The sequence below is a fragment of the Pangasianodon hypophthalmus genome, chromosome 12 (genome assembly GCF_027358585.1).
Source record: "Pangasianodon hypophthalmus isolate fPanHyp1 chromosome 12, fPanHyp1.pri, whole genome shotgun sequence".
In the NCBI taxonomy this organism is placed as follows: Eukaryota; Metazoa; Chordata; class Actinopteri; order Siluriformes; family Pangasiidae; genus Pangasianodon; species Pangasianodon hypophthalmus.
In genome coordinates, this window is record NC_069721.1 from 244,719 (window position 1) to 270,000 (window position 25,282).

Sequence of the window (25,282 nt, forward strand, 5' to 3'; positions counted from 1 at the left end):
GTAAGATGAATCCCTCTCTCTACAGAAGATGACACACTGGTTCATGGGCCTATTAGCCACCGAGCTGCTCCCAGCTGCCCCTCGGGGTGTTAGCATTAGATTCACCCGGGGTTTGGATTCCTGAAACGAGATATTTTTATGAAATATCTAAACTAAGAGGAAGTGTTTCATGAATGTCCACAATGAAATCCCACATATACATATATATATTTCACTTCCATTTTTATGACATCAGGCTTTGGGATTTAATATATAATCAATACTCTAACTCTAACTCATACTCATACGTTACACTTTTTGTTTTGTTTTTTAATTTCTAGTCATGTAGACTATAACGTGGACTATTCAAAGATTTTACAATTACATCTAAAAGAAAACAAGTTTTAATGCGCATTATGAAATTCACTTCACATCAGTTCCATTTTTTGTTTTATTCCTATTTTTTTGGTAATATTTCATGTAGTGACTTTGCATTTGGGATTTTAGAGTCTGTCGATATTCAGCTGTGAAAAACGCCGTCATCAGTAAGAACCTATTGTTTGTTGTATTTGCAGTTTATCTTCACTGGTGTCACATCAACCCAGTCTACAGACTCCATTTCCCAACATGCACTGCAGCCTCCAAACATGACTCCATTTCCCACAACACACACTGGTCAAGCAGCAAATATTGATTTCCGGCGGTATTTAATAGTTCATGTTACGGCTCTTACAACTCTACAGTCATTAAAATCGTAACATAGTTGGCACAATGCCGTGTTAAAGCTTGTTAAAGCTTGTTGTCTGTAAATATATTAAACACGTGAATGTAGCCGCTACGTTTTCACACATTTAGAAAAAAATAGGAATCTTAAGATAAGGAATCCTACAATTCCTTACTCAATGCTATCAGAGAAAATTAATTAATACTTTCTGACCAATCAGAATTCAGCATTCAACAGCGCTGTGGTGTAAAAAAGTAAAAGAGAAATCGTTCCGTGGTAGAGATTACTGTCCTGCCTCCACAGCAGCGTGACAGCCGTTAGTTTTATCAGAACTTATTAATCTTCACTCCTGTTCTTTCTCTCCGCCACAGAAATGATCCAGTATTATAGATTGAAGTATTAATTAGGTAAGAATGTAAGAGAATTAAATTGAAATGTTATAAAGTTCTCCTTAACATTTCACACTCCTGTAAGGACCTGAGAGAATTACGTAAGCTTCCAACAAACAGTAATCACTGGCAGTCTGTGTTGCAAGCTGTTGAGTCATGCTAGGATATTCCTGATAGATCAATATGAATCGTATGAAGGCAGTTGAGAGACAAAAGCAGCTCTCCTGGCTGCCCAAATGCACCAGAAATATGATTATGCAGTTTTAATTGGCTACAAGCAATTATGTGGAGATTTGTATAATCTGCCTGCATCTGTTACGTTCACAAACGGATCAATTTATAATGAGTAAAAACTCAGAGCCACAACACTGCAAGTGACAAATCAAAGCTCTGCACTTAACGAAAAGTGGCAGTAATTTATTTGGTAATGATGTGTCGCTATCAGTTCCTTCCAATTTAGCCACTTGATGGTTACCAAAGCACTTGTTTCTGATTTCATATTTCAAATAAGCCACGGCCATGTACTATTGATCATTATTTCATCTTCCTTCTTTAGCTCAAATCTGGTAACATCTAGTGAACAGTTTCATTCCCTGCTCTGTTTTCCAGCCACATATCATCACACCCAGCTGATTGTACAAAGAATTAAAGGAGAAGGAGAGAGAGAGAGAGAGAGAGAGAGAGGGGTCAGGTGGATATTTACTTCTGGGAGAAGAGGTCTCTGTAAGGGCTGCCGTGCTGCAGAGCGATGCCGTAACCCTTACTGCTCATGCTATTGCCCGAGACGGTGACGGTGCAGTCGTCGTCCGTCAGCGCTGCGTATTCCACCACTGCCATGTCCCAGAGGAACGCGTAAGGGCCTTTCTTCGCCTGCAAGGGAAAAACGAACACTCGTGGAAATGCAGTGCTAATGCTAATGTTTACTACCAGCTTCTAATCGGATCTAGTTAGCATAATGTTAATCTTCCCGAGAGCGGTTCATGTCATAATGTACATGTACATACCTTCAGTATTATAATATATAACACTAACTGGGTTTTCTACAAAGTTTTCATTTTCACAGGACATCCTCGCCAGCGCTAGACGATAATGTCACAGTAATTACAGTAAAGCAGCGCAGCCAGGGAGTCTGGGCTCAGGTTTTACCATTTACGTGATTAATCAGCTGCTGGTCAGAGGTTAAAGCTGATCTTATCTCCTGTAAGAATAAAAATCTTTTCTGATCTGAAAGCTGTGTGTAGGCTTCCAGTACTCCGGCTAAAAGGGACTCGCAGCTTTTCTTTCTTTTTCCAATGTCATCATTAATTCCTCTGATTTCGCGTATGCATTGTCTTGAATTTTACAGCTTCATGTCTGACTGTTACAAAGCGCTGACGCTGGAGACTCCTTCCATAAACATTTAAATAAATATCTCCTCACATAACATCAAATATTACACACTTTTTTTATCCATTTATGTGGAGCATCCACCGTATACGTCCCTGTAAAAGAGCTGTTACTATGGAAACGATAACATGTTACACCAAACACATGAATACTGTAGAAAATGAATCAATACCTTCTGACCAATCAGAATCCAGAACTCAACAGTGCTGTGGTTTAGAGACATAAACAGATATAGGAAGTCATTTTTCATGTTGTTTACCTTGCGGATGCCTTCTGACGGACTGGACACCGAGGATTCCTGGCCGTTGTTTTTGCTGATGGTCCTCCACAGCTCAGCGTAAGTGCTGTCCTGCTCCAGTGGGTTCGTGCCCTTGGCTCTGAAGTAGTCATACACCGCCGAGTCCCGCACCGTACCGTAATCCAAGTCAACCTGTCTCGCCAGGTCCTGAAACGTCCTGTACGAGAGAGAGAGAGAGAGAGAGAATGATATCCTGTAATGGCTGAAGTGTAGAAATGCAGCTGAGATTGTGAAGTTCACAGATGAACGTCTCATGACGTGACACAGGGGTCTGGAGATGTTACAAGGCTTAACTGGAAGAATTATTAAGCATACTGTACGTTACTTTATGCATATGCGTAACGTGAATTGTAGAAGACACACAATAATAAAAAAATTCTCCTCAAACAAAACAAGAAACCTCTTAATCACATTTTCTGCGGTGCCTGAACTTCACTACTGGACCTTTAGACCACGAACACCATGATCATGTTTATCAAAAAAAAAACAAGGGAAAGCACCTGATCCCTAAAATACGTAAAATGTAAAACACGGCAGCAGATTGTTGATGCTTTGCAGCTGTATAGTAGCTGATAGTTCTGAATTCTGTATCAGTGCATCAGGATATTTCCTGCTTGCCTCTGCCAGGAGGTTACGACTCGGCTGTGAATGCGTCTCTGAGCAAGAAAACAACCACAAACTTGCTTCCAAATCAACACCGAAATGCTTTAAAAATGTCTGTTTTAGTCTCTGGATTAAACATCTGTGTTCTGAACTAAAGAAGGCAGGAACAAAACTATTAAAGAGCTTGAAGTTTTTCTGCATGGACGAGTCCTCTCTCGGCCACGAGTGTCCCTGACATTGTTAAACAGCACAGGAAGAGGCTCTGTGCTCTTCATCTCTCCATCTAATTCAGTAGGAATTCATAGTAATTCAGAGTGACGTATTTTTAAGCTCGAAGCTCATGTTATTCTTTGTATACACACGTTTGTGGTTGTTTTCCTGAAGGATGATGATGGCTCCTCTCTCCAGCCAGCTGTGCGGTACGGCGATGTGTAGCTAAGGATCAGCGCAGTCTGAGTTTAAACGTCAGCCATGTTAGAGAGCCGTGGTGGACATCTGAACAAAGCCCTTAACACTCCAGCGCTCAGCTCTGTGCTATCTCCTGTCTCAAGTATAGCTCACTTTGGATAAAAGCAGCTAGAAGCATGAATAAAAGAACAGAGGAACAGGATGTTTCCTGGCCTGTTGGTGCTCACTTTCAGTAACTACAGCGTTTTTAAGCCTTCCCTCAGGTGCACATTCTCAGCATGACGTTGCATTGTGATCCATCCTAATGAAGCCTCTTGGAAAAGCGAATGAGTGCAATTATAAGCTGAGCCTCTAGCGTTCATGCTTCCACGGTGTGATGATAACTAGTCTAAAGAAATCACATTTTCATGGCATCATAGCATTAAACAGGCGAGTGATGAAAATTAAAGGAAAATTTATTAAGAAATCTTTAAGAAAAAAGGGAAAAGTTCCCATAATTGTTCTTATTTCTGGGGGATTCGTTTCTCAGACCATAACGTGTGTGTAGCGTGTACCTGTGCTAGGAACTCAATAACTTCCCTAAAACCCCGGAAGCGTCGCTTCTCCGACTCGCCCTTTCACACCTCGTCTAGAGTACTTTACGCTTCCTGAAAAAACAACGCAAAACCTCTTTCCATACCGGAAATAAAATATTACTGACGTGACGGATTCAGACTAAATTCCCAGAGAAACTCAGGCAGCGATTACGTTACACACCTCCACATGGAAAACTGATCCCAGCTGAAGAGATACATCTGATTTAAAGATATATTTCCATAAAGTCTTGTACATGTCAGTATTCGTCACGTTGGTGTTATAAGAGGGAAAATATGCGACGAGCCAAAAAATAAAAGTATTTTAGAAATGCTTTGCAGTTTTTATCCACCGCCTCATACCTTAAAATAGTTTTATAACATTGTGTGTTTGTGCAGGTTTTTTTTCGAGGTGCATTTTAATCATGCGGCTCTGTGTGTTTGGAAAACAGCCCGAGGAAACACGGCCTCCTGAGGAGAGAGAGAGAGAGAGAGAGAGAGCAGAGTGGGGCACGGAGAGAGGGAGAAGAGCAGAGAAAGAAAAGGTAAAGTCCACGGAGGTGAAAGAATAAAAAGTCTGAAGGGGAACAGGGACAAAGGGAATTCCTGAATCCTACACGAATGTTTCTTATATAAGCACATCAGTCACAGCGAGAGGACCCAGCACACTGAGATGTTACAGCACCAACCATAAAAACATCAAAATCATAAAAACTCACCACTCGAAGGAGAAAACATAGAAACACGCTCATTTCATTTCTCTCCCAAATGCATCAAATCAGTGCGGCAGCATCCGATTTAAATTTGCACAGAAAAGACAATATTCAACATGGTTTAAAAAAACAATGGACGTTGAAACCTGGAGATACGAAGTGGATCAGAGAGGGTGCGAGACTCGTCTGATTCACGATTCAGGAATTAAGAGTCACTTCGCTGCACTTGTGTACAAAAATGAAATGCTGTGTCTCTCAGAGCGAACAGTGCTAGAGAAAGAGTAGCGTCTAGAATAGAGAAAGTCCATAAAAAGTTGCAGAAAGAGTGAAAAGAATAAAAAAAACACAAATATACAACTGAAATATCAAGTTATAATACATCCAATTAATGATCACTAAATAAACACTTATACCCCTGCTAAAAATGAAGGAAAAGAATAGGATGGTGGGCTTTGATATGTGCAGCGTTTCAGATTCTTTATTTCTTTATTTCTTTATTTATTTATGTTAAGGATAAGAATACGGTCCTGGGCTATGACATGTGTAGGGTATTTTTATTGTTATTTTTATTTTTTATTTATGTTTTTAATGAAATGCTAGGACGTCGGGATACGCTCTGTGTATGGTTTTAGTGTATTATTAGATTTATTTTATATTTTATTGAAAGGTTTTAGGATAAGACAGGGTGCTGGGGTATATTATGTGTAAGGTGCAGTGATCTCCTGGAATCTGTGCTCCATCGTTACGGCATTAACGTTAAGAACATCGCCTCTGTATGTACAGTATATCGGACATTTCATTAGGAGTGAACTAATTATCTCGGTTAAAAGATGAAAGGAGAAACAGAAAAGAAAGTTTGAGAGTAATATCGACCTAATGTAGCACATTAGATTCAGCTCTTTGCCAGATTGTTTTTGGAAACTCAAATCCAGCGCTCTCTCACATCGCTCTGGTCCAGATCATCTTCAGTCCAGACTCACTCCACATCGATCAGTGTTAGAGCAAGTCAGACATGTCGAGAGCAACAAATGAGGCCTGGGGTTTCATCTGTACTGAAAATGGGATGGCTATCTAAAAAGCGTATAGATCTCATCTCTCCGCTGGATAGTGTACACAGAATAATTATTGAATTTGAGCTGTTCAGTGTGTCTGATGGCTCTGTTCATCCACTTAATTAAATCATGGGGAAAAAAGGATGATTACTCTGCCCTCAGGGCCCATTCTCCAAAACAACAGCTTCATCAATAAATCAGGGAAATGACAGAACAGAGCGGAGGTAAACAAGGAAAAAAAAATATATATATGTGTGTGTGTGTATGTATATTCCAGACAAAATCCAGCAATTAATGCTGAAAGCAGACAAATGGCACATTAGTTTCATGTTAATGGTGGCATGTAGCAACGACAGCCTGGGTTTCCTGCTGAGGCTTTCACACGGCTCAGTAGAAAGGAAAACTCGCACCATGAAAAAAAAAGTTTACAAAAAAAACAACAACTGCCAAATGATGAATCAAACGACTGAGATTAAGAAAGCACAATGCCTTATTGAAAAGCTGGAGAGCTCACTACATGGTCTCGTGTTTTCATCAGGCTGAGAATAAACGCTAGAAACACGGCGTGCTTTAGCCAGCGTGCGTTATCACTCCCTGTAATCCAGGAAATACTGACAGTGTGACGGGCTGGGAAACCCATCGGACGTCCCTCTGGCTGAATTCCGGAAAACAGTCCAAATTTAACCGAAATAGTTTTTTTTCCTGTCTGTAATATTTTTCCTGTCTTACTTTTAAGAAAAAATAAATATATTTCACCAAAACGATGATGATCCCCAAACCTTGCCTTGGCTTTCTACAGAGATAACGTTATGTAAATAAGGAGCCAGTTTAAATACAGTCTGCTTAAAGAGGATGGTTTAATCGCTAGCGTGCTAGCTAAGGGTCATCACATAGTCATCATCACGCTTTCATCAAGGTGTTGATTACATTCCATAGCGATTAAGGATTAAGGATTAAATACTGAAATTACACACAGTATTCAGGTCTCAGAAATAGCTATCGATTTAAGCGCTGAAGTGAAATGAGAGTTACGCATGTGGGGGCGGAGTTTGTCTAGCACAGAGGCGTGTCTCAGTTACGCTCGATTCTGATATTTAACTCATTTTTCCTGTGCTATATCTCACGATATAAAAAATTCATTGTAAAATAACAGGATGTATTGGAGTAGAATTGGGATGAAAACTTTTTTTTGTCCCTTTTCACTTTTGGGGATTTTAAAATGCTAGAACTTTTAAAGTTTTCACAAACTGAAAGCGGTAATATTCAGCCGTTATAAAATGTGGCCATGTGAAGATTCATCGTGAAGGAGTAGGTGCATAATTCACTTAATAATACTCTAAAGCTATAAACGTAATTATCCTAATGAGACAATTACATTAGCATTAATAATAATGTTAAATCAGAATGTCAAGGTTGCACAAATTCCCTTGTAGTGAAGAGAAGAATTATAAAAGCTCGGACACAAAGCATTAATTTTAGCATTAGCTTAGTGGTGTGACATTTTCACACGCACCTTGATGAAAGCGTACTTTTATCGAATGCTTTTAAGAAGAATGCAGGAACCAAGAAGGAGTGGTTCTAATCACTGGTCCTCCAGCATGATGACATTGTGCAGTGAGCATGCTCAGCTACGAGCCGTAAGAAGAAGAGAGCAACGTGGAAATAAACGGGGTAATTTAGAGACGTACCGTATGGTGTTGTCCATGCGCGACACTGTGAGGTATGCTGCCAGGTTAGCTGTGTACGATGAGCACACGATTAGGGTGAAGAGCCACCAGCTTCCCATCACGATCCGCAAAGCCACTGAGCTCATCGCCGAGTCTCCACCTGCGAGCCGGACAGCACCATCAGACACTTACGCTCTTCATAACCAAATCAAACCTTACTATGTGCTTCTCCTTCTGGGAAAACTCATCATATTAGGATGAACTGAAAGAGGAAAAATATTTAAGGGAATATTAAATATGCAAGTCTTTAATAAAGAGTAAATGCGTTTCTAGAACCTAATGGCTCAACATGCTAACACTGAAACAAGCAAAAACTAGCAGTTAATTTATGCTAATTTTCTTTTGTTATATTGCCAGCTACATTGCAAACTCCTCCTCTAGCCACAGCTTACGAATCAACTTATGAGAGTTACTGAACTTTCTTCAAAATTAGTTTCCTGTAAAAAAAAATTACCCACACGGCTAATCCTTATCTCCAGAGTAAGGTGGTGTGTTGGGCCAAACAGAGGTGCTGCTGTGAGCTTATTAGCCACATGCTAATTCCTTCTGTGCTAATTCCACCACAATAAAACGACAGATGTCGAGAACTTGCATAGATTCTTTGCAGAGCCTTTTGTGCAACACCTATCAATCATCAGAAAGATTCGATGGTGGCAGGCTAAGGACCAATGGGACAGGGCCTCCCCTGATTTAATTACAGGCTGGTTGGCATAAAAACACTTCAGTGGCAGCGTGCCAGGCGGTAATAGATGCAGATGGAGCGTCACATTTGCTGAGCTAGTCGATTCTTGCTTTTTGGATCAGATGAAGCCGTTACTCAGTGTCTCCACACAAAGGCACCTCCAGCACATCTCTGCTCTTCAGTAGCTGTTCTTTAAACACCACACTGTTGACCACAATCAGCCTCAGCTGGAGGTCAGTGCACTGGCTCTGGGCTTTCAAATAAGAAATGTGATGGCCGACATGTTCCAAGATATCACATCATTACATTAAGTCTTATTATTGTTTAGGTTGTGTCAAAATGTTCCCAGGTTCCCAACCCTGGTCCTGGAGAACCCCCCCTGTCCTGGAGAACCCCCCTGTCCTGGAGAACCCCCCCCCGACCCCCGTCCTGGAGAACCCCCCTGTCCTGGAGAACCCCCTGTCCTGGAGAACCCCCCCTGTCCTGGAGAACCCCCCTGTCCTGGAGAACCCCCCCCGACCCCCGTCCTGGAGAACCCCCCCTGTCCTGGAGAACCCCCCTGTCCTGGAGGACCCCCCATGTCCTGGAGAACCCCCCTGTCCTGGAGAACCCCCCCCCCCCCCCGACCCCCGTCCTGGAGAACCCCCTGTCCTGGAGAACCCCCTGTCCTGGAGAACTCCCCTGTCCTGGAGAACCCCCCTGTCCTGGAGAACCCCCCATGTCCTGGAGAACCCCCCTGTATTATTTCACCAAAATGACTAATTTTAATCTTCTGAATACTCTCTGCGATTTCGTCTGAGCCTTCACATGCACGTGCTCCAGTACCGCAGGTGGCGCTGTTAAAATTTCATGACAGTTTCCACTCCTCAAAGTCCAGTCCAGTCCTCATTTTGGAAGGAATATATGTTTAATCTATGACTCATTTGTAATGACCAATCACAGGCTCGGAGAAGGTTTCGGTGAGGAGTTCGCAACACAGTGAGCGAAATCTTCAAACTCCACACGACGTCCATTTGCTCCACAGTTATGTCATATTGTTTGTGGAAGGCAGCTGAATGTCTCCGCCATGTTTACTCGTCTAAAGACGCCTAAAAGCTTGTGATTTCCTCCCACAGTGAACGTCACGCTTTCATCAAGCTGTTGTAGATCTACGTGTTGTAGTGAAACGGATATAATCTTAATCAGGTAGCGGCGGTTCAAATGTCCTCCACACTCCTGCTGCGCAAGTGGAGTGAAGTCTTTAAATGCTTTTCATTTTTTACCTTTTAGCTTTTTTAAGGAACGTTAAAATTTAGAACATGACTTGTGGTTGAGAAACATATTTCAGTTTTCAGAACTATTTATATAGTAAAAAAAATATAAAAATTTCACCAAACAAACATACAAAGATCTCTTGCTATTCCAAGGACACTTAAACCCTGTGTTCTGCCGATATCACTGTGTGAATAAAGGATGTTTTCGTAGCAGTAGCCGAGCTCTCTACGCTTACCTTGGTGTACGAAGGCGCCGTAAACGAGCCACACAGCGCTGTGTAAGGAGTTGGACATGGTGGACGGAGCTCCTGAAGGATTCTGGCAGCGCAGCGACTGCATGCGGTTCAACAGGAAGATCAGGACTCCGACCACAGGGATGGCTGCTGCGATGCAGGCCCACACAGCGAGGTCAAACGGAGCAAACAAGGAGAAGATGTTGATCTTCTCCTCCGGTTTGCGCATCAGGATCCCCACCGAGTAATCCATGTAGCGTTTGCTGAAGTCCACTACGTTCTCTCGCTCGGGTGTGATGGTGATGGCTGACACGGCTACATCGGCCCTCTGCACAGACAGACTCACAGCAATCAGAGATCACAACCACACCAGATAGTACTCTTTTTAAAAAAATTTAAAAAACGCTAAACATAACGACTCATAAGCTTACATACTAATAAACTCTTATGAATGTTTGAATCCTCCATCTGATCCACTCCGGTCATTAGCTCACTCTCACCCAGCTTCTCCATTCCTCATTTATTTCCTTGTATTTATATTGTTCGTTCATCACCTTTTGACACTCCAGTGTGCATTTCTGAGCCTTTTCTCTGTTCTTACACTTGTTTTATGTCCTGCATGTTCACTTTGCTTTTTAATTACCCTGCATTGCTCCGTGGGCCTGACCTTGGACCCCTGCCTGTGTTGGACCACAAGTTTGTCTGCTAATTTGGATCTTTAATAAATGACTTGCACTTTCAATTTCAGTTTCAGGAATAATTGGATAGCAGCGCTTTAATAGTTCCCTTACAAGCTGCAAGCTAATTGATGTCTCATGAAGCATGAAAATATGAACAGAGGGATACAAATATTCCAAATCTATCCACGTAGTTTTCAGAATATTCCACATCTTCCCTCGTTCCCTTTGCTCTGACGTGTTCCTGAAGCACTCACCTTGTTAATAAGTTCCCCAATCATGCCGTTCCAGGAACCGTTGGGAAGCTGAGAGCCATACTTGCTGTCTGCTACCTGATAGATGTCATATTTGAAGCCGAGGATCTTTGCCAAGGCGTCGAGAACGTCGATGGAGAACCCTTTGTACCTTTTGGGCTGCCCGAGAATGTTTTCTGCTACCATGACAAATGGGTCCTCCTTTAAAGAGAAGACATAGATCATTTACTATGATTGATTTTCCTGACAATTTCAAACAAGTGTGCAACGTGTTTTTCCTTTCAGAGCGCTGTTGGACATGCATGGTGTGATGGAGCAGGATTACATGAAAGGCATATTAAAACCGTGTAATAAGGAGCATGAAGTGGAAAACAAAGGAACTACACTTCTAGCGCTCCTTCTGCTAAATATTTCAAGGAGAATGTGCTGAATTATTCATCTTTCGCTCAGTTCTGATGCAGGAAAACAATTTTGTATGCAGACAGAAACTGATATATTAAAGGAAAATGAATAAAGGATTTAGTCTGACAAGATTAGATATCTAAAAACAAATGATTCTAAGGTAAACAAACAAACAAACAAACAAATATGAATGATTCTCACCAGCAGTGTGACAACTTTTACTGTAACCCCTTGCATGCCGTTCTCAATCCGACTCTCCTTCAAGCTCCCGTTGAGGCCGTGTACCGAGTCCCAGGTGGCTAACTGCAGGAGGTATAAAACACACACACGAGATATTCAGCTAATCAGTAATTAGCGTTTAGAAGGTTTAGATTCTGCTTGGAGAACATGTGACTGCAGTGTACGTTCATTTAATGTATATTAAAATGTTTTTTTTTTCTGGCAGTGCTACAGACCTGCCACCAATGTGGGGAAGAAAAGTATAAATTTTTCACTTTAAAGAAAGACTGCAGCCAATCCTAGGATTTTTGATATTTACCTTTTCACAAAAAAGCTTCTGAGATTCTCCGAGTCAGCAGTTTTCCTTTAATATACAGCACGTGTAGAATATGTAAAATCAGTAGGCCAGGACATGCAGATCTTTCTAAAGGTTTTTTTATATTTGTAGTTAATCGGCACACAAGCAGACCAGAGATATGACCTCGTACATTTCCTTAAGTAGCTAGCTAACTAGCTCACCATACGCCATATTATTATATTAGCCTGTTTTTTTAAGTTTCCGGGCCAAAGCACAGGACTGGACAGCACTTTTACTCACTTAGTGGTCTAGCTAATGAATTTGTCCATGTCTGTACACAAACACACACACACACACACACAGACCCTGGTGGTGCAAAATGTTCCCCTGAGCAGTACGTCACAGCATCCATAGATCAACAAAAGTCTTCACAGAGTCGTCTTGATTAATGTCTTTGCCTGGAAATGCTTCTCTACTGGCACAGAAAGGCTGGCAGTGACTCTGTGCCAAAGAAAATAAATACAGAACATAACACACCGAACCAAACCACTGGTGGATAAAAGCTTTACGGTACTATTATCTATTTATTTTAATAGTATTTCTGTAACTTCCTCTGAAGTTTCTAGTACACATGGATTTATAGATGAGTCTGCTGACTAACAGAGTGTTCAGTGGCATTAACAGCTGCTTGCTCTGAACTTGGCATAAGTCCACATTGTGGATGCGACTGCCAGGACTATTTCACGCCTCTCTGGTCATCTGTCTCAGACGTGCTTGCTGTCGGGGTTTGCTTATGGCCAACCAAGTAGCCCTGCACATTAATATTCTAGTTCAGGTGTGTTTTTATCAGAAATATGCAATAATTTTAGTCTAAAGCCTCTTCTGGTCCTGGAGCAAACCTGACGATCTTCTAATTGGTTTTGTGGGTGCATTAGTGCTGAAAAAAAACCACTCCAAGGTGCCGAATAGAAACAATCCAGACCACGGGTCTAAAATAGCATTTAGGAATATCCAGCTAATTCATTCAGCATTAGTGATATCGATTGTGTGCAAGTTTTAATTCAATAACATTGAACCCAATAAAGCAATCCACATAAAGAGATCGATAAACATTCTCCGCAATGAGCCGCGCCATTGGACAGCGTTCAACCTAAACCATATTCCATTAAATGATCCGATGTGGAAGATTAATCCCTGTATGAGTTCATCTGCACACAGGTCATAATCAGGATTAAGCCTCATGAAAATGAAACTGCTGAAATGCAGCACACATGCATTCTTTTTCGTAAGCTGTCTTGTTAACTCTGTAAAGAGCCTGAAGGTGAAGAGAATGTTAAATGGAAAAATTTTAGTCTACCCCTTGCTCACTTCTCTGCTTTCTTTCCCAGATTCTCTGTAATAAGCTGCTGTGCTGTGGTTCTGCACTAATAAAATGCTCTAGACGCACTAGAGTTTGCCTGCCTTGGGCTTCGTAATACCATTTTTCTAGTACATAATATTCAGATGACTCTTCAGTGATTCCAGCACCACCAGGGCTTTCTTGATTACACACATGAACTCCCTCCAGCAGCGGCTCTGCTCTTCTCTCAAGGTGCTTGCAGAAAACTTGCGATAGCGAAACACTCATAAAAAACCCGCATTTCCGTGCTGAGTCACTGCCAGAACAAACACAAAGTGAAAATACAAAAGTGAAAAGACAAACTGCAGACACGACTTTTATAGAGTACAGTACGTTTCGACAAAAGCTCCCAGTAGCAGGCGACAGGAACAGGAAGGATCGGCCTATTAGAGTTCTCCCAAAATGGAGACAAAACTTCATCTGAAGCCAAAATGCGCCAGGAGCAAAATTCTCTCTTTTTATTGCTGCTTTCTTGCTTTATTAAAACAGGAGTAGAGGCAGAGGTAGACATGATACAAAGAAGTTTATCAGGCTGGAACTTTAATTTGTTGTTGTCCAATTGTTATGTCACGCTAGCAAAATGAACAGCAACTAGCAGTGATTAGTGAAAGAATAAAACATGAGAAAGTGCTGCTATAGAAAACTAATGAAAGAAGAGGAGCTTAAGCCTAAGCTGATATCCATTTAGAGTTGCTATTTCACTATTTCACTATGTGGAACATCCGTGAAACATACCGTGAAACTCTCACACGACCAATCAGAGCTCAGAACTGAGTGCTGTAGGTTATTGTATGAACCCTTTTCAACCTGAACCTTTTGTTCTGGGCCAAAGCCTATACACGGCCATGCTCAGCTCACACAGCACACTAACACCCTGCAGCGCTTTCAGCCTTTCACCTGGTCCACAAAAACATTTAATCCTGCTTCAGTCTCTTCCTCCTAACAGTACTGTTCATTAAAATACTCATTCTTTATTCTTCAAAATACTGAAAGGAAAAGTAAAGAAGTGCTGCAGGCTGGAAGAGATGTGCAGCAAAAAAACCCGATGATCCTGTAGAGCAGCACAGGGCTCCGTCTCAGAGAGTTTCCTCCTTCCTAGCAAACTCAGAGCCAAGGTCAGCTAGTGAAAGTGATGGGGTTAAATGTCACGCTGCTGCCCTGTCCGTCACAAACACTCGTCAACACGGAGTGATGATGTTGAAGAGCCCGAGGCTGAGAGAGCTGGCCGACCGATTCATCAACAACTGTCAGATTTTCCCACTCTGTGTCAAACTTTTCACTACAGTGACAAATGAAATGCAGGACATGACGGATGGTGTATCAGAGCAGAGAGTTAGAGGAACTAAAGAGGAGGACTCTAAGCTCAGAGGACAAAGAAATATATTATATATATATATACTTATTGCTTATCATGTATATTACCTTGCCTTACAGAGGCTGAGCGACAGCGTTGTAGATACACTAACATCCCTGGAGTCTCACTATTACTATATTACTCTACCATGCAGATATATCACTGTACTATATCACTGTACTATATCACTGTACTATATCACTGTACTATATCACAGGGAGTTATATTTACATTAATCACACGTATATCACTGTACTATATCACAGGGAGTTATATTTACATTAATCACACGTATATCACTGTACTATATCACAGGGAGTTATATTTACATTAATCACACGTATATCACTGTACTATATCACTGTACTATATCACAGGGAGTTATATTTACATTAATCACACGTATATATCACTGTACTATATCACATGAACTGTAATTACATCACTGTAACTAGTTTCTCATATTACTATACCATAGTATATTACAATACTATAGTTACTATGCTATTACTATTATTCTTAGTTACTTGCTATATTATTATACCAGTTAAGTAGATTACTGTACTACGTTTCTGATAACTATAACTGCATTACTTACATATATACTGCTACTGCTGTATACTGTTACAGTTATATTACTGTGCTATATTACTTATTACTATACTGCACTACTTATGAATATAAATACATTTAATTTACATATAGTTACATTACGATGCTTTGTTATATATAACTATATCACTATGCTATATTACTTAGAATTATATCTATCTTACTTACCTCTATTACTAATAACTATAACTACATTCATTATATTAGTATGCTCTGGTTACTGTTTATTACTGTTAACCATAACTACATTATTTATAGATATATTACTATTCTATTATAAAACTATATTACTATACTACCTTATTTGTAGTTATATCACTACACTATACTACCCAAAATGTTTAAACTAAAGAGTAACTAGTTATCTAATGGTTTATTTAGCGCCGGCTCGGTGTTCTCACGCTCGGGAGAGTTTAGCGATGTCTCAGCGCATGTGTAAAAGGTCTGCTGAACTTTATCCATAACTTTATTTCTGACCAGCGACTGAACGTGTTTTATGAGGATGTTTTCAGCCCTACAAACACAGTGTTTTTTTTTTGTTTGTTTTTCAGGTTGTTTTTGCGCAGTGTGAAACCAAACCACAAAACCAAATAGAAAAGGAAAAAAAGAATACATTTCACGATGATTCAGAATCAAAACAAACAAACAGAGTAGTGTGTGTGAAAGTGCACTATAATTACTGTTCTTCTTAGCACTGTGAGGTGTAACAAATCTGCACAAAGAAAAATCCTTTATTTTTTGTCCGTGGAAAAGGTAATGGGTTCTGTCACATTAGGAAATGAGATTTGCAGCACTCTGAGCCTGCATCTTTTTCAAAAATGAGAAAAACTATGAGCTCGCTCATCATCTCCTGTTAACAGGAGGGAAACGGCACAGGAAGGTTAATGCTTGGACAGAGATGATGCTGCAAGCTTGACAGTTGCTCAGTCTTGCCGTTTATGTTCAGTATCACTTCCCAATTATTTCCCATAAACATCAGCAAAACAGATCTTGTTGTAAATGTTGTAGTGTCTGTAGAAGTTTAGCCAGAGTCTGCCATCTTAAGCTCCTCAATGAGTTTTTTAGAGGAGAAAGTCTGATTGCGTGCACAAGGCAAAAAGAGGATGCAATTCCCACCTTGTTTCATTCCTGCTTATTTGATTTTCTAGAAGACCCACTTGTATTTTCCTTAAATGGGATTCCAAAAACTGTGGCTCTCTTTTGCCGAGCAATATTGTCTCAGAGGAATCGAAGCTACCAGGAGCGGTAAACGCATAGATGGAAAAAAAAAATCAGTCTGGCGAGAATGAAAGAGAACAGGAGCAAGAAAATAACACCTCAATCTCCATTACTCTTAATCTACGAGCTGCTCCATCTGCTGGGGAAAAACGCATAAGCAGGAAGAAGAGAGATTGGAGATTAAGATAAGATGAGAGAGGAGAGGACATGGAGACTGACGGCCTGAACGACTGACAATATCTCTTCGTGGCTGGCCTGCGAGTTTCCTGCTTTCCTTTAGCCTCTGAAGCGTTTCAAATTCAGCTTGGAGATGTAGTGAATGTGTCTGCGCTTTAAATTCATGACATATGTCAAATAAACAGGAGCGCTCCTCATTTGTCTCCATAGCAAGTGGAGATGGAGTCGGCTGGATTAATGTCTTGTTGGGAGGTGCTGGTTTGGGTGAGTGAGGCCGGGGCTCTAATAAAGAACAACAACGGCACTGAGTGCACTTGACGTGCCATTAGCTGTCTTTGCCTTTCATTACAGCTAATAAATGTGCCGAGTGTGTGAGGGGAGACCAGTGCCCTGTGGGAGTGTGTGTGTGTGTGGTATGTGTGTGTGTGTGTGCCTGCAAGCTAAATGGCCATGGTCTCGGGAACCTAATGGCCATAATGCGATATGCTGGGTTCATAATTCAAGTCGGGATGCAGGGTGATTAAATCTTCATTACCAGCGGACTGTTTCGGTCCTCTCTCCTGTAATTTACATTACTCTTTATTTTTAAATGATAGATGGGAGGCAGAGGACTGGTGAAAACAAAAACAAAAGCATGAAAAAAAACAACCAAGAAAAAAAAAGATATAAATCTGTATCCAGGATTATGAAGGGAGAGATTGTGATTTATGGAATGGTCTTCCCTTCACCTCACCGATGGGAAACTAAATAAAAGTCACTCTTGATTTTGTTTGGCAGAGCATGACCAGCTCTGAGAGAAGCCTGTGTCCAATCCACCCACTCCATGATGAGCTCCTTAGCAGCAAATCTGCCACGTGCGCCACATGAACACGTGATGATGCGCGGTGTCTATGAGTGCAGTGGAGTATCTGTGTGTAATTTATCATATGATCCTGAGCTCAAGTTTCTGTTTGGAGTTTTACATGTTCTCCCCATGTCCATGTAGGTTTTTCTCCGGGTTCTCCAGTTTCCTCCGACTCCCCAAAATCATGCCAGTAGGTGGATTGGTAATGTTAAACTGCCCCAGTATTCCCGCTCCGCACCCAGTGTTCACAGGATAGACTCCGGATCCACTGCCACTATGACCTGAATAAAGCACCAGGGACTTGAACTCAAGTCACACGTCAAATGACTCTTTGATGATATATATATATATATATATATATATATATATATATATATTTTTTTTTTCATTTCTCTTTCACTCTTCCTGGTGGAGTTGCAGTGGTAACAGGCTGCAAAGCTCATTCCCCAGCCACAGATTCCAGCTCCTCCTGGGGAATCTTAAGACGTGCCCAAGCCAAGTGTAAGATATAATCTCTATAATCTCCTGATACAGCTCTATCAGGAGCCAACCAGGAAGTTGCCCAGACCACCTTCTGATTCAGAGAAATAGCGATTCTGAGGGTCTCCCAGATTGTTGATCTCTTCACCCCACCATGGAGAGTAACCCCAGCAACCCTGCGGAGGAACCTCATTTCCACCAGCTGTACATGTATATAGCATATAAAGAAAAAGGCAAACCCCGTTTGGTTAAGGGTCACTGAGATCCGTCCCTGGAGCCAGGTCTGAGGGGGTGTCTGTAGACGAGCGCCTGGTGACCTGGCAATAACCCGGTTGGGTTTAGATGGAAAAGGTGACATGGAACAACCTTGCTGTTGGGCAGTCGGGCAGCAGGCATGTTTAAGCTGCAAATATAGTATGTGTGCACACAGCTGCTGCGCAAGCACCATTGTTCACATGGTGGTCTGCACACCTTGTGTGTATCTGAAGGATTAAAAGCGAAATCCTCTAGGGGGCAGAGTAGAGCTGAAACACCTGACCGGCACCGGAATATCTTTATCGACTACTTCTTCTGATTTTGCACGTCAACATTAAACACGGCGATGATGGAGGAGGCAACGTTATTGCAGCAACATCACCAACGTCGATGGTAACGTTAGGTCAGTAAATCAATCTCGTCATGACAGTAGAGAGTTTCTCTCTTTCTACCAGTGAGAGAAAGTGACAATACATCAGGCTACAGCGCCCCCACTCTTTAGGTTGGTACTGCACCACATGGACGCATTTCATGCGGCAGCCATTTTGCGTGCATGTAGTTTCACGCAAATATACTCCAGACATTAGACAAACTCAGACTTGTGGAACTGCAGACTGGATGAGAAAGAAAGAAGATGGTAACGTGGGTCTGAATTTCATGACGAACACTGAAATTTAACAAATAGCGAGTCGCACAAATCAGAAACATGCACAGCAGGAGGAGGAGCTATTTTTCAGGAGGCTTTTCCACGTTCTGCTGTAAGTGCTCCTGACTGCAGCAGGGAGTTCAGATCTGAACAAGACTCTTGGAAACAAAAACACAACTGCGTGTCTGATTAACGGTGGTGAGGTGCGAAGAAGAACTTTACAAACAACACACAAGAGTGTGTTCTGCTCATGATGTAGGTGTGAATGAATAATCTTTTCACAGGCTCTATTTAAATATTCAATGCATTGGAGGTGTGGAAAATACGACTAACGTGAGACTTTAGTCAGTCATCCATCCTTTTAAGGAACTTTTTTGAGATATTAAAGCACAACCTTCATACAGCTTCTCATTATTAAGAACTAGTGAATGCTATAATTTTTGCAATAAACTCTTGAAAATTCGATACCTGATTTTTGGTTAAATTACTTTGCGTTCCACACAGTCGCTAATCAGCTGCACTAAATCCCACTGTGCGTGCTAAACGAATATAATTGCTGTGACTCCGCCCCATATTTTACACGTTATGGTCAAAACACTCCAAATACTCCCCGTCAAGATAAATATGTCTCAGCTTCATGTGTTTTTACATGGTTTTATACACATCTTGAGTAAATCAGGGCCACAGAGGGACTGTGTTTATTCTCTCATGATAAATGCAGTGCATGCGTTCTTATGAAGCTAATATTATCACAGCTACTGAAATGTGGCTTATTGTCCCTCATTCACTTTCTAATAATGACAGATTGCTCACTATATCTTTCTCTACACACACGCGCACACACACACACACACACACACACACACTCCCTGACACGCTTGGAAGAACTATTATTGTTATTTTTATCTCTTTTTGAGTCAGCGTGGCGAGCGTGCAGTCGTGTCAGGATCGAAAATGATTAAATTATTATCCTGAATCACAATAAAATCTGAGGAAAGGCCCTCAACTACACCACTGTTTGAGTCTGCAGTGTTTCTGTCACTTTCTGAGACAATAAACATTTTAAAAAGATTACAACTACATCATATAGAACTACATCTATCACATATAACTACATCTATCACATATAACTACATCTATCACATATATCTACATCTATCACATATAACTACATCTATCACATATAACTACATCTATCACATATAACTACATCATACATAACTACATCTATCACATATAACTACATCTATCACATATAACTACATCTATCACATATAACTACATCTATCACATATAACTACATCTATCACATATATCTACATCTATCACATATAACTACATCTATCACATATAACTACATCTATCACATATATCTACATCATACATAACTACATCTATCACATATAACTACATCTATCACATATAACTACATCTATCACATATAACTACATCATACATAACTACATCTATCACATATAACTACATCTATCACATATAACTACATCTATCACATATAACTACATCTATCACATATATCTACATCATACATAACTACATCTATCACATATAACTACATCTATCACATATAACTACATCTATCACATATAACTACATCATACATAACTACATCTATCACATATAACTACATCTATCATATATAACTACATCATACATAACTACATCTATCACATATAACTACATCTATCACATATATCTACATCTATCATATATAACTACATCTATCACATATAACTACATCTATCATATATAACTACATCTATCACATATAACTACATCTATCACATATAACTACATCATACATAACTACATCTATCACATATAACTACATCTATCACATATATCTACATCTATCACATATAACTACATCTATCACATATATCTACATCTATCACATATAACTACATCTATCACATATAACTACATCTATCACATATATCTACATCATACATAACTACATCTATCACATATAACTACATCTATCACATATAACTACATCTATCACATATAACTACATCATACATAACTACATCTATCACATATAACTACATCTATCATATATAACTACATCTATCACATATAACTACATCTATCATATATAACTACATCTATCACATATAACTACATCTATCACATATAACTACATCTATCACATATAACTACATCATACATAACTACATCTATCACATATAACTACATCTATCACATATAACTACATCATACATAACTACATCTATCACATATATCTACATCTATCACATATAACTACATCTATCATATATAACTACATCTATCACATATAACTACATCTATCATATATAACTACATCTATCATATATAACTACATCATACATAACTACATCTATCATATATAACTACATCTATCATATATAACTATGTATATCTTACATAACTTCATATATAAGTACATATATTATAGTTTCCGAACCAGAAACCAGAAATGTCAAAAGATGTTTTTTATAATTTAAAATTCTAATAATAAAATTACAAAAAATGTATGTATGTTAAAATGTAAAAAATACATATGATAAACCAGAAAATAACACAAATAACATAAATAACAGAAAAAGTAAAGTAGCTAACACTATGTGAAATTAAGATCTCAAATAAAAATCTCAAAGGCAAATAATTTATGTTGAAGAGTTTCATCTGGCAAACAAAGGAACCCCTGTTTTTTATTTTTATTAAAAGGCCATTACAAATAATTACATCTAAAGGAAGTAACATTCAAAACACCTGTTCCAGACGAGGGTTCGGTTGGTGATCAGGAGATCTCAGGACGTGTAAAATACACCGTTTCAAGCAGCGGTTTATCTAGGTTCTGAATTAGCATCTCTCATTATTAAACAAACAAACAAATTCTTTTTAATTAATGAATGATCTAAATTAATTAAAAGATATCTCGCAGTATTTACTGAACATCACAGTGATACTAGAACATTAAAAAGAATCTAAAGCTGATTTCGTCCCTGCAGCTGAGTATAACTGCTCGCTCAATTCACTGTCACATTACATAAAGAATTTAATTTTAATGAGGCACCTTCACTGAAGCTTTAGCGCATCATGAAGGATGAGTTTTGATGGCTAACATGCTTTTCTTTCTTTCTTTTCTTTACTTTTTTTTTTTTTTTTTTAAACATACCCGTTTTATGTCTTTTCCGAAGGTCTCACTGAAGCTGGTGCCTAAAATCTCAAACTGAACGTGTGAGTTGGAGCCGTTGTCCATGAAGTCCATAACTCCAGTGAGGCCGGTGATGCGACCCTGCCGAGAGAGGAACATCGCTGGTTTAGCATGACACTGCACAACTCCTCACGCTAATAAATACCTGATGTCCTTATTAGCCCAATTATAGCAGATCAGGAATAGATAATCAGTGTTTCGTCTGTAAGTCAGAGACTAAAATAGACTGAGGAGGTTTTTAGACAGCTGTTGATCTCTAAAAGAGCAGAAGATGGACAAGAAAAGATAGATGAAGATATGGAGCCAGTGGAGACGCCACTACAGGCCTTGGGCTGACCTTTCAGAGAGATGTGTGGCAGATCCACACTCAAACAGACACACATCCAGCACTCGGACTTAACGCGACACTCAGAAATGCTGCACTTTTTATTCTGCAGCTCCAGGGGCTGGTGCTTTGAGCCTCTCGCACCTGACCTGGAGTCTCTTAGCTAGCAAGGTCAAAGAAGTGGAGACTTCCTGCTAACAGCTAACAACTTCTCAGAGGAGGAGACTGTTGTACCTTCTGGATGGTCTCCAGCATGGACCAGCCTCCATTCCAGGGCTTGGTTGACTTCCGTATGCAGTTCAGGCTGGCCATGCTGTGCCACTTCCTGTCCTCTAACTTCCTGTAGAAGGCGTTAGCTAGCATCAACACGCTGTCATACAGGTACAAGTTGGACACCTGAGAGAAAAAGAAAGAGATGGTTCATGAAGGAAACACACAGAAAAACCAAAACATCTAAGCGTTAGATCTGAAGGTCAGTGATAGAACCTGGTCAGGAGGCGTTGATTAATTTTCTATAACAGCAGCTTTGACAGTAGTGCAGCTAGTTCTAATGCATTATGGTGTATATGTTGTGGTTTTTTTTTCAATTCCTTCCTTATTTAGCCATTTCCCTCCCACCAGTCGGCTCTCTCCGTCACACACAGCTACAGAGTGAAGGCTAACACGTGATTCCTCCGGGACACGTGAAGCTGATCACACTCGGAGGAAAGCGTGATTCGCTCATTCACAGGGACTTGTATAGCAGACGCTCCACATAAACGGATTAAAAAATGTGTGTAATCTTTGACATACCATTGTAAGGGTTTTTCTTTGCCGTTTTTCGCACCATTCTGTGTAAACTCTAGAGACTGTTGTGTGTGAAAATCCCAGGAGATCAGCAGTTTCTGAACAACTCCAACCAGCCCGTCTGGCGCCGACATCCATGCCACGATCAACATAAGCGCATGATTTCCAGACTGGCTCTGCGCTCCTGAAGCCGTGATACCGCTGTCAGACTCGGAGACACACTCTGTGAAGCACTGACTACCGTCACATCTGCACTATATGAGTGACACCGTCCTCTAAAGCCTGGCACAACACATTACAGCTCAGAAGTCCAGACGTGTGTCAGGCGCCAAAGTACATCACGTGCTCTAAAACCCAGGAAGAGGCTCAGATGCTCCCTGACATGCAGACCTCAGACACACACGGCTGATCAGGACAGAGAGGTGTCTTACAGCCGCACGCTGTCATTAAGCCACGGCATCATCGCCATGACAGGAACTCATTCCTGCTTAGTCTCACTCCTAATGTAGGAACACCTAGGCACGGATATTTTAGGATTCCCTTAAGAAGAAAGCGGCTGATGGCTGATATATAAAGAATAAAATATCTGGACGTGGTGTGATGAAGCCAGACTGGAAGCAGAGTGGATTATTTTCCTATAACTGCATGTGCTGAAGTGTTTAATTCCTTTTAAACCCACAGCCAATGATTCACATTTATGGAAGGAGTCTCCAGTGTCAGAGGTAAAGCTGTAACTTTTAACTAAGTTTTTGAACATCTTCAGGACAGAGGAGTTTACGCTTCTTTGCAGTTTCTCTGGGTTTTTTTTGTCTTATTAACCTGAATAGAGAGAAGAAAGAGCGGCTGGTGAGGGAACGACTGTTTATAGCTGCTGTAACGTAAGTGACAACAGGAACTCACTTGTTTTGTGAAAATTAAATATAAACGGATAAAAAGTATGACATGTCGTTCTTTAATAAATAAAAAAATGTCACTGTTGGCACATTGCTGTGGTATAAGAGGAATAAAACACTTCAGGACATGCTGTTACAGGAAATTAATCCACTTTAACAGTGCATTGATCTTTTCATGATAATATACAATAATATATGGTTATATTTTACTTATAGATTTGTGTATATTGGTCTTAAAGTAGACAAGTGTCTTTTTCTCACTGTACGCTGTGATTATAAGATTAAACACGTGAACCTGAGAGAACACAAGCACCTGGGAGCAGTACATCGGGTTTCAGGGAGAGGCTCAGAGGGAACGTGTATGATGTGATGATACGGATTAAGTGTAATTAATGCTGAAAGGACGGCTGGCGCTGGAGCAGCACGGAGCTTTAAACACTGCTGATGCTGCAGCTCCTCACTGATAAAATGAGGAAGCACGAGTGCAGACAAAACTCTCCGTGACTTCTCATTAAAAGGTTTACGGAGGTGAAAATCATCAGCACGTCAACTGGAACTGACCTCTAGCGACTGCAGGTATCCCTCCTGAGGGTCGCAGAGCAGAGAGGAGATGCGATGGCTGTTCCTCATACAGTTCACACTACTGTCTCTCCACAGCGGAAAAATCTGCCGGATGACCGTCATCCTTCCCAAAGCGCTGTGGGTCAGTTCCATGATCTCCGTGTCGCTGATCTCCTAAAAAAAACACACAGAGATGTAGATAGATTGTTTTTTTTTGCTATTTATTTATTGGTGCTGGTTATTTTACCCTAAAATAAAATTAAATGTGAATGGACAGCACAATCTTTAAGGGGATAATAAGGTGGTAATTTTCCGCCGTGTATTCCGATCTCATCTGTGTGGAGAAAATTACTGCTGCTGCCCCTCATCTCGCTTCAGTAATAAAATGTCTCAATTTAAGGAGACCTGGCATTTTCTCAGCTCATCATCCGAGTTATCCTATAACGAGCGGGAGCGTGGTGTGAAAAAAAAATCATCATGCACCAGTGTGAAGAAAGATCACACAATAATCTCAACAAACTGCAGCAAAAAGAGATGAACAAAAATATGGAGTTTTACTGAAGCACTTCATCATTCCACCTCATTTAACACACCTGATTCTGATTCAACTCAGCAGCTAATTCTCACAGCCATCGTACGACAG

General features: G+C 40.4%; 1 protein-coding gene across 2 annotated transcripts in view; it reads right to left on the minus strand.

Annotated features, from left to right (window-relative positions):
• The window catches only part of grid1b (glutamate receptor, ionotropic, delta 1b), a 284,479-nt gene that overhangs the window by 10,764 nt on the left and 248,433 nt on the right, over positions 1 to 25,282 (minus strand). For both annotated transcript variants that reach the window (XM_034309228.2, XM_034309227.2), the window contains exons 6-14: positions 24,640 to 24,813; positions 22,634 to 22,795; positions 22,036 to 22,155; positions 11,554 to 11,655; positions 10,954 to 11,151; positions 10,023 to 10,347; positions 7,813 to 7,951; positions 2,738 to 2,933; positions 1,796 to 1,962 (exon numbers count right to left, since the gene is read on the minus strand). In XM_034309228.2, coding sequence (XP_034165119.2) covers positions 1,796 to 1,962; positions 2,738 to 2,933; positions 7,813 to 7,951; positions 10,023 to 10,347; positions 10,954 to 11,151; positions 11,554 to 11,655; positions 22,036 to 22,155; positions 22,634 to 22,795; positions 24,640 to 24,813 — 1,583 coding nt within the window. The remainder of the gene's footprint in view (positions 1 to 1,795; positions 1,963 to 2,737; positions 2,934 to 7,812; positions 7,952 to 10,022; positions 10,348 to 10,953; positions 11,152 to 11,553; positions 11,656 to 22,035; positions 22,156 to 22,633; positions 22,796 to 24,639; positions 24,814 to 25,282) is intronic.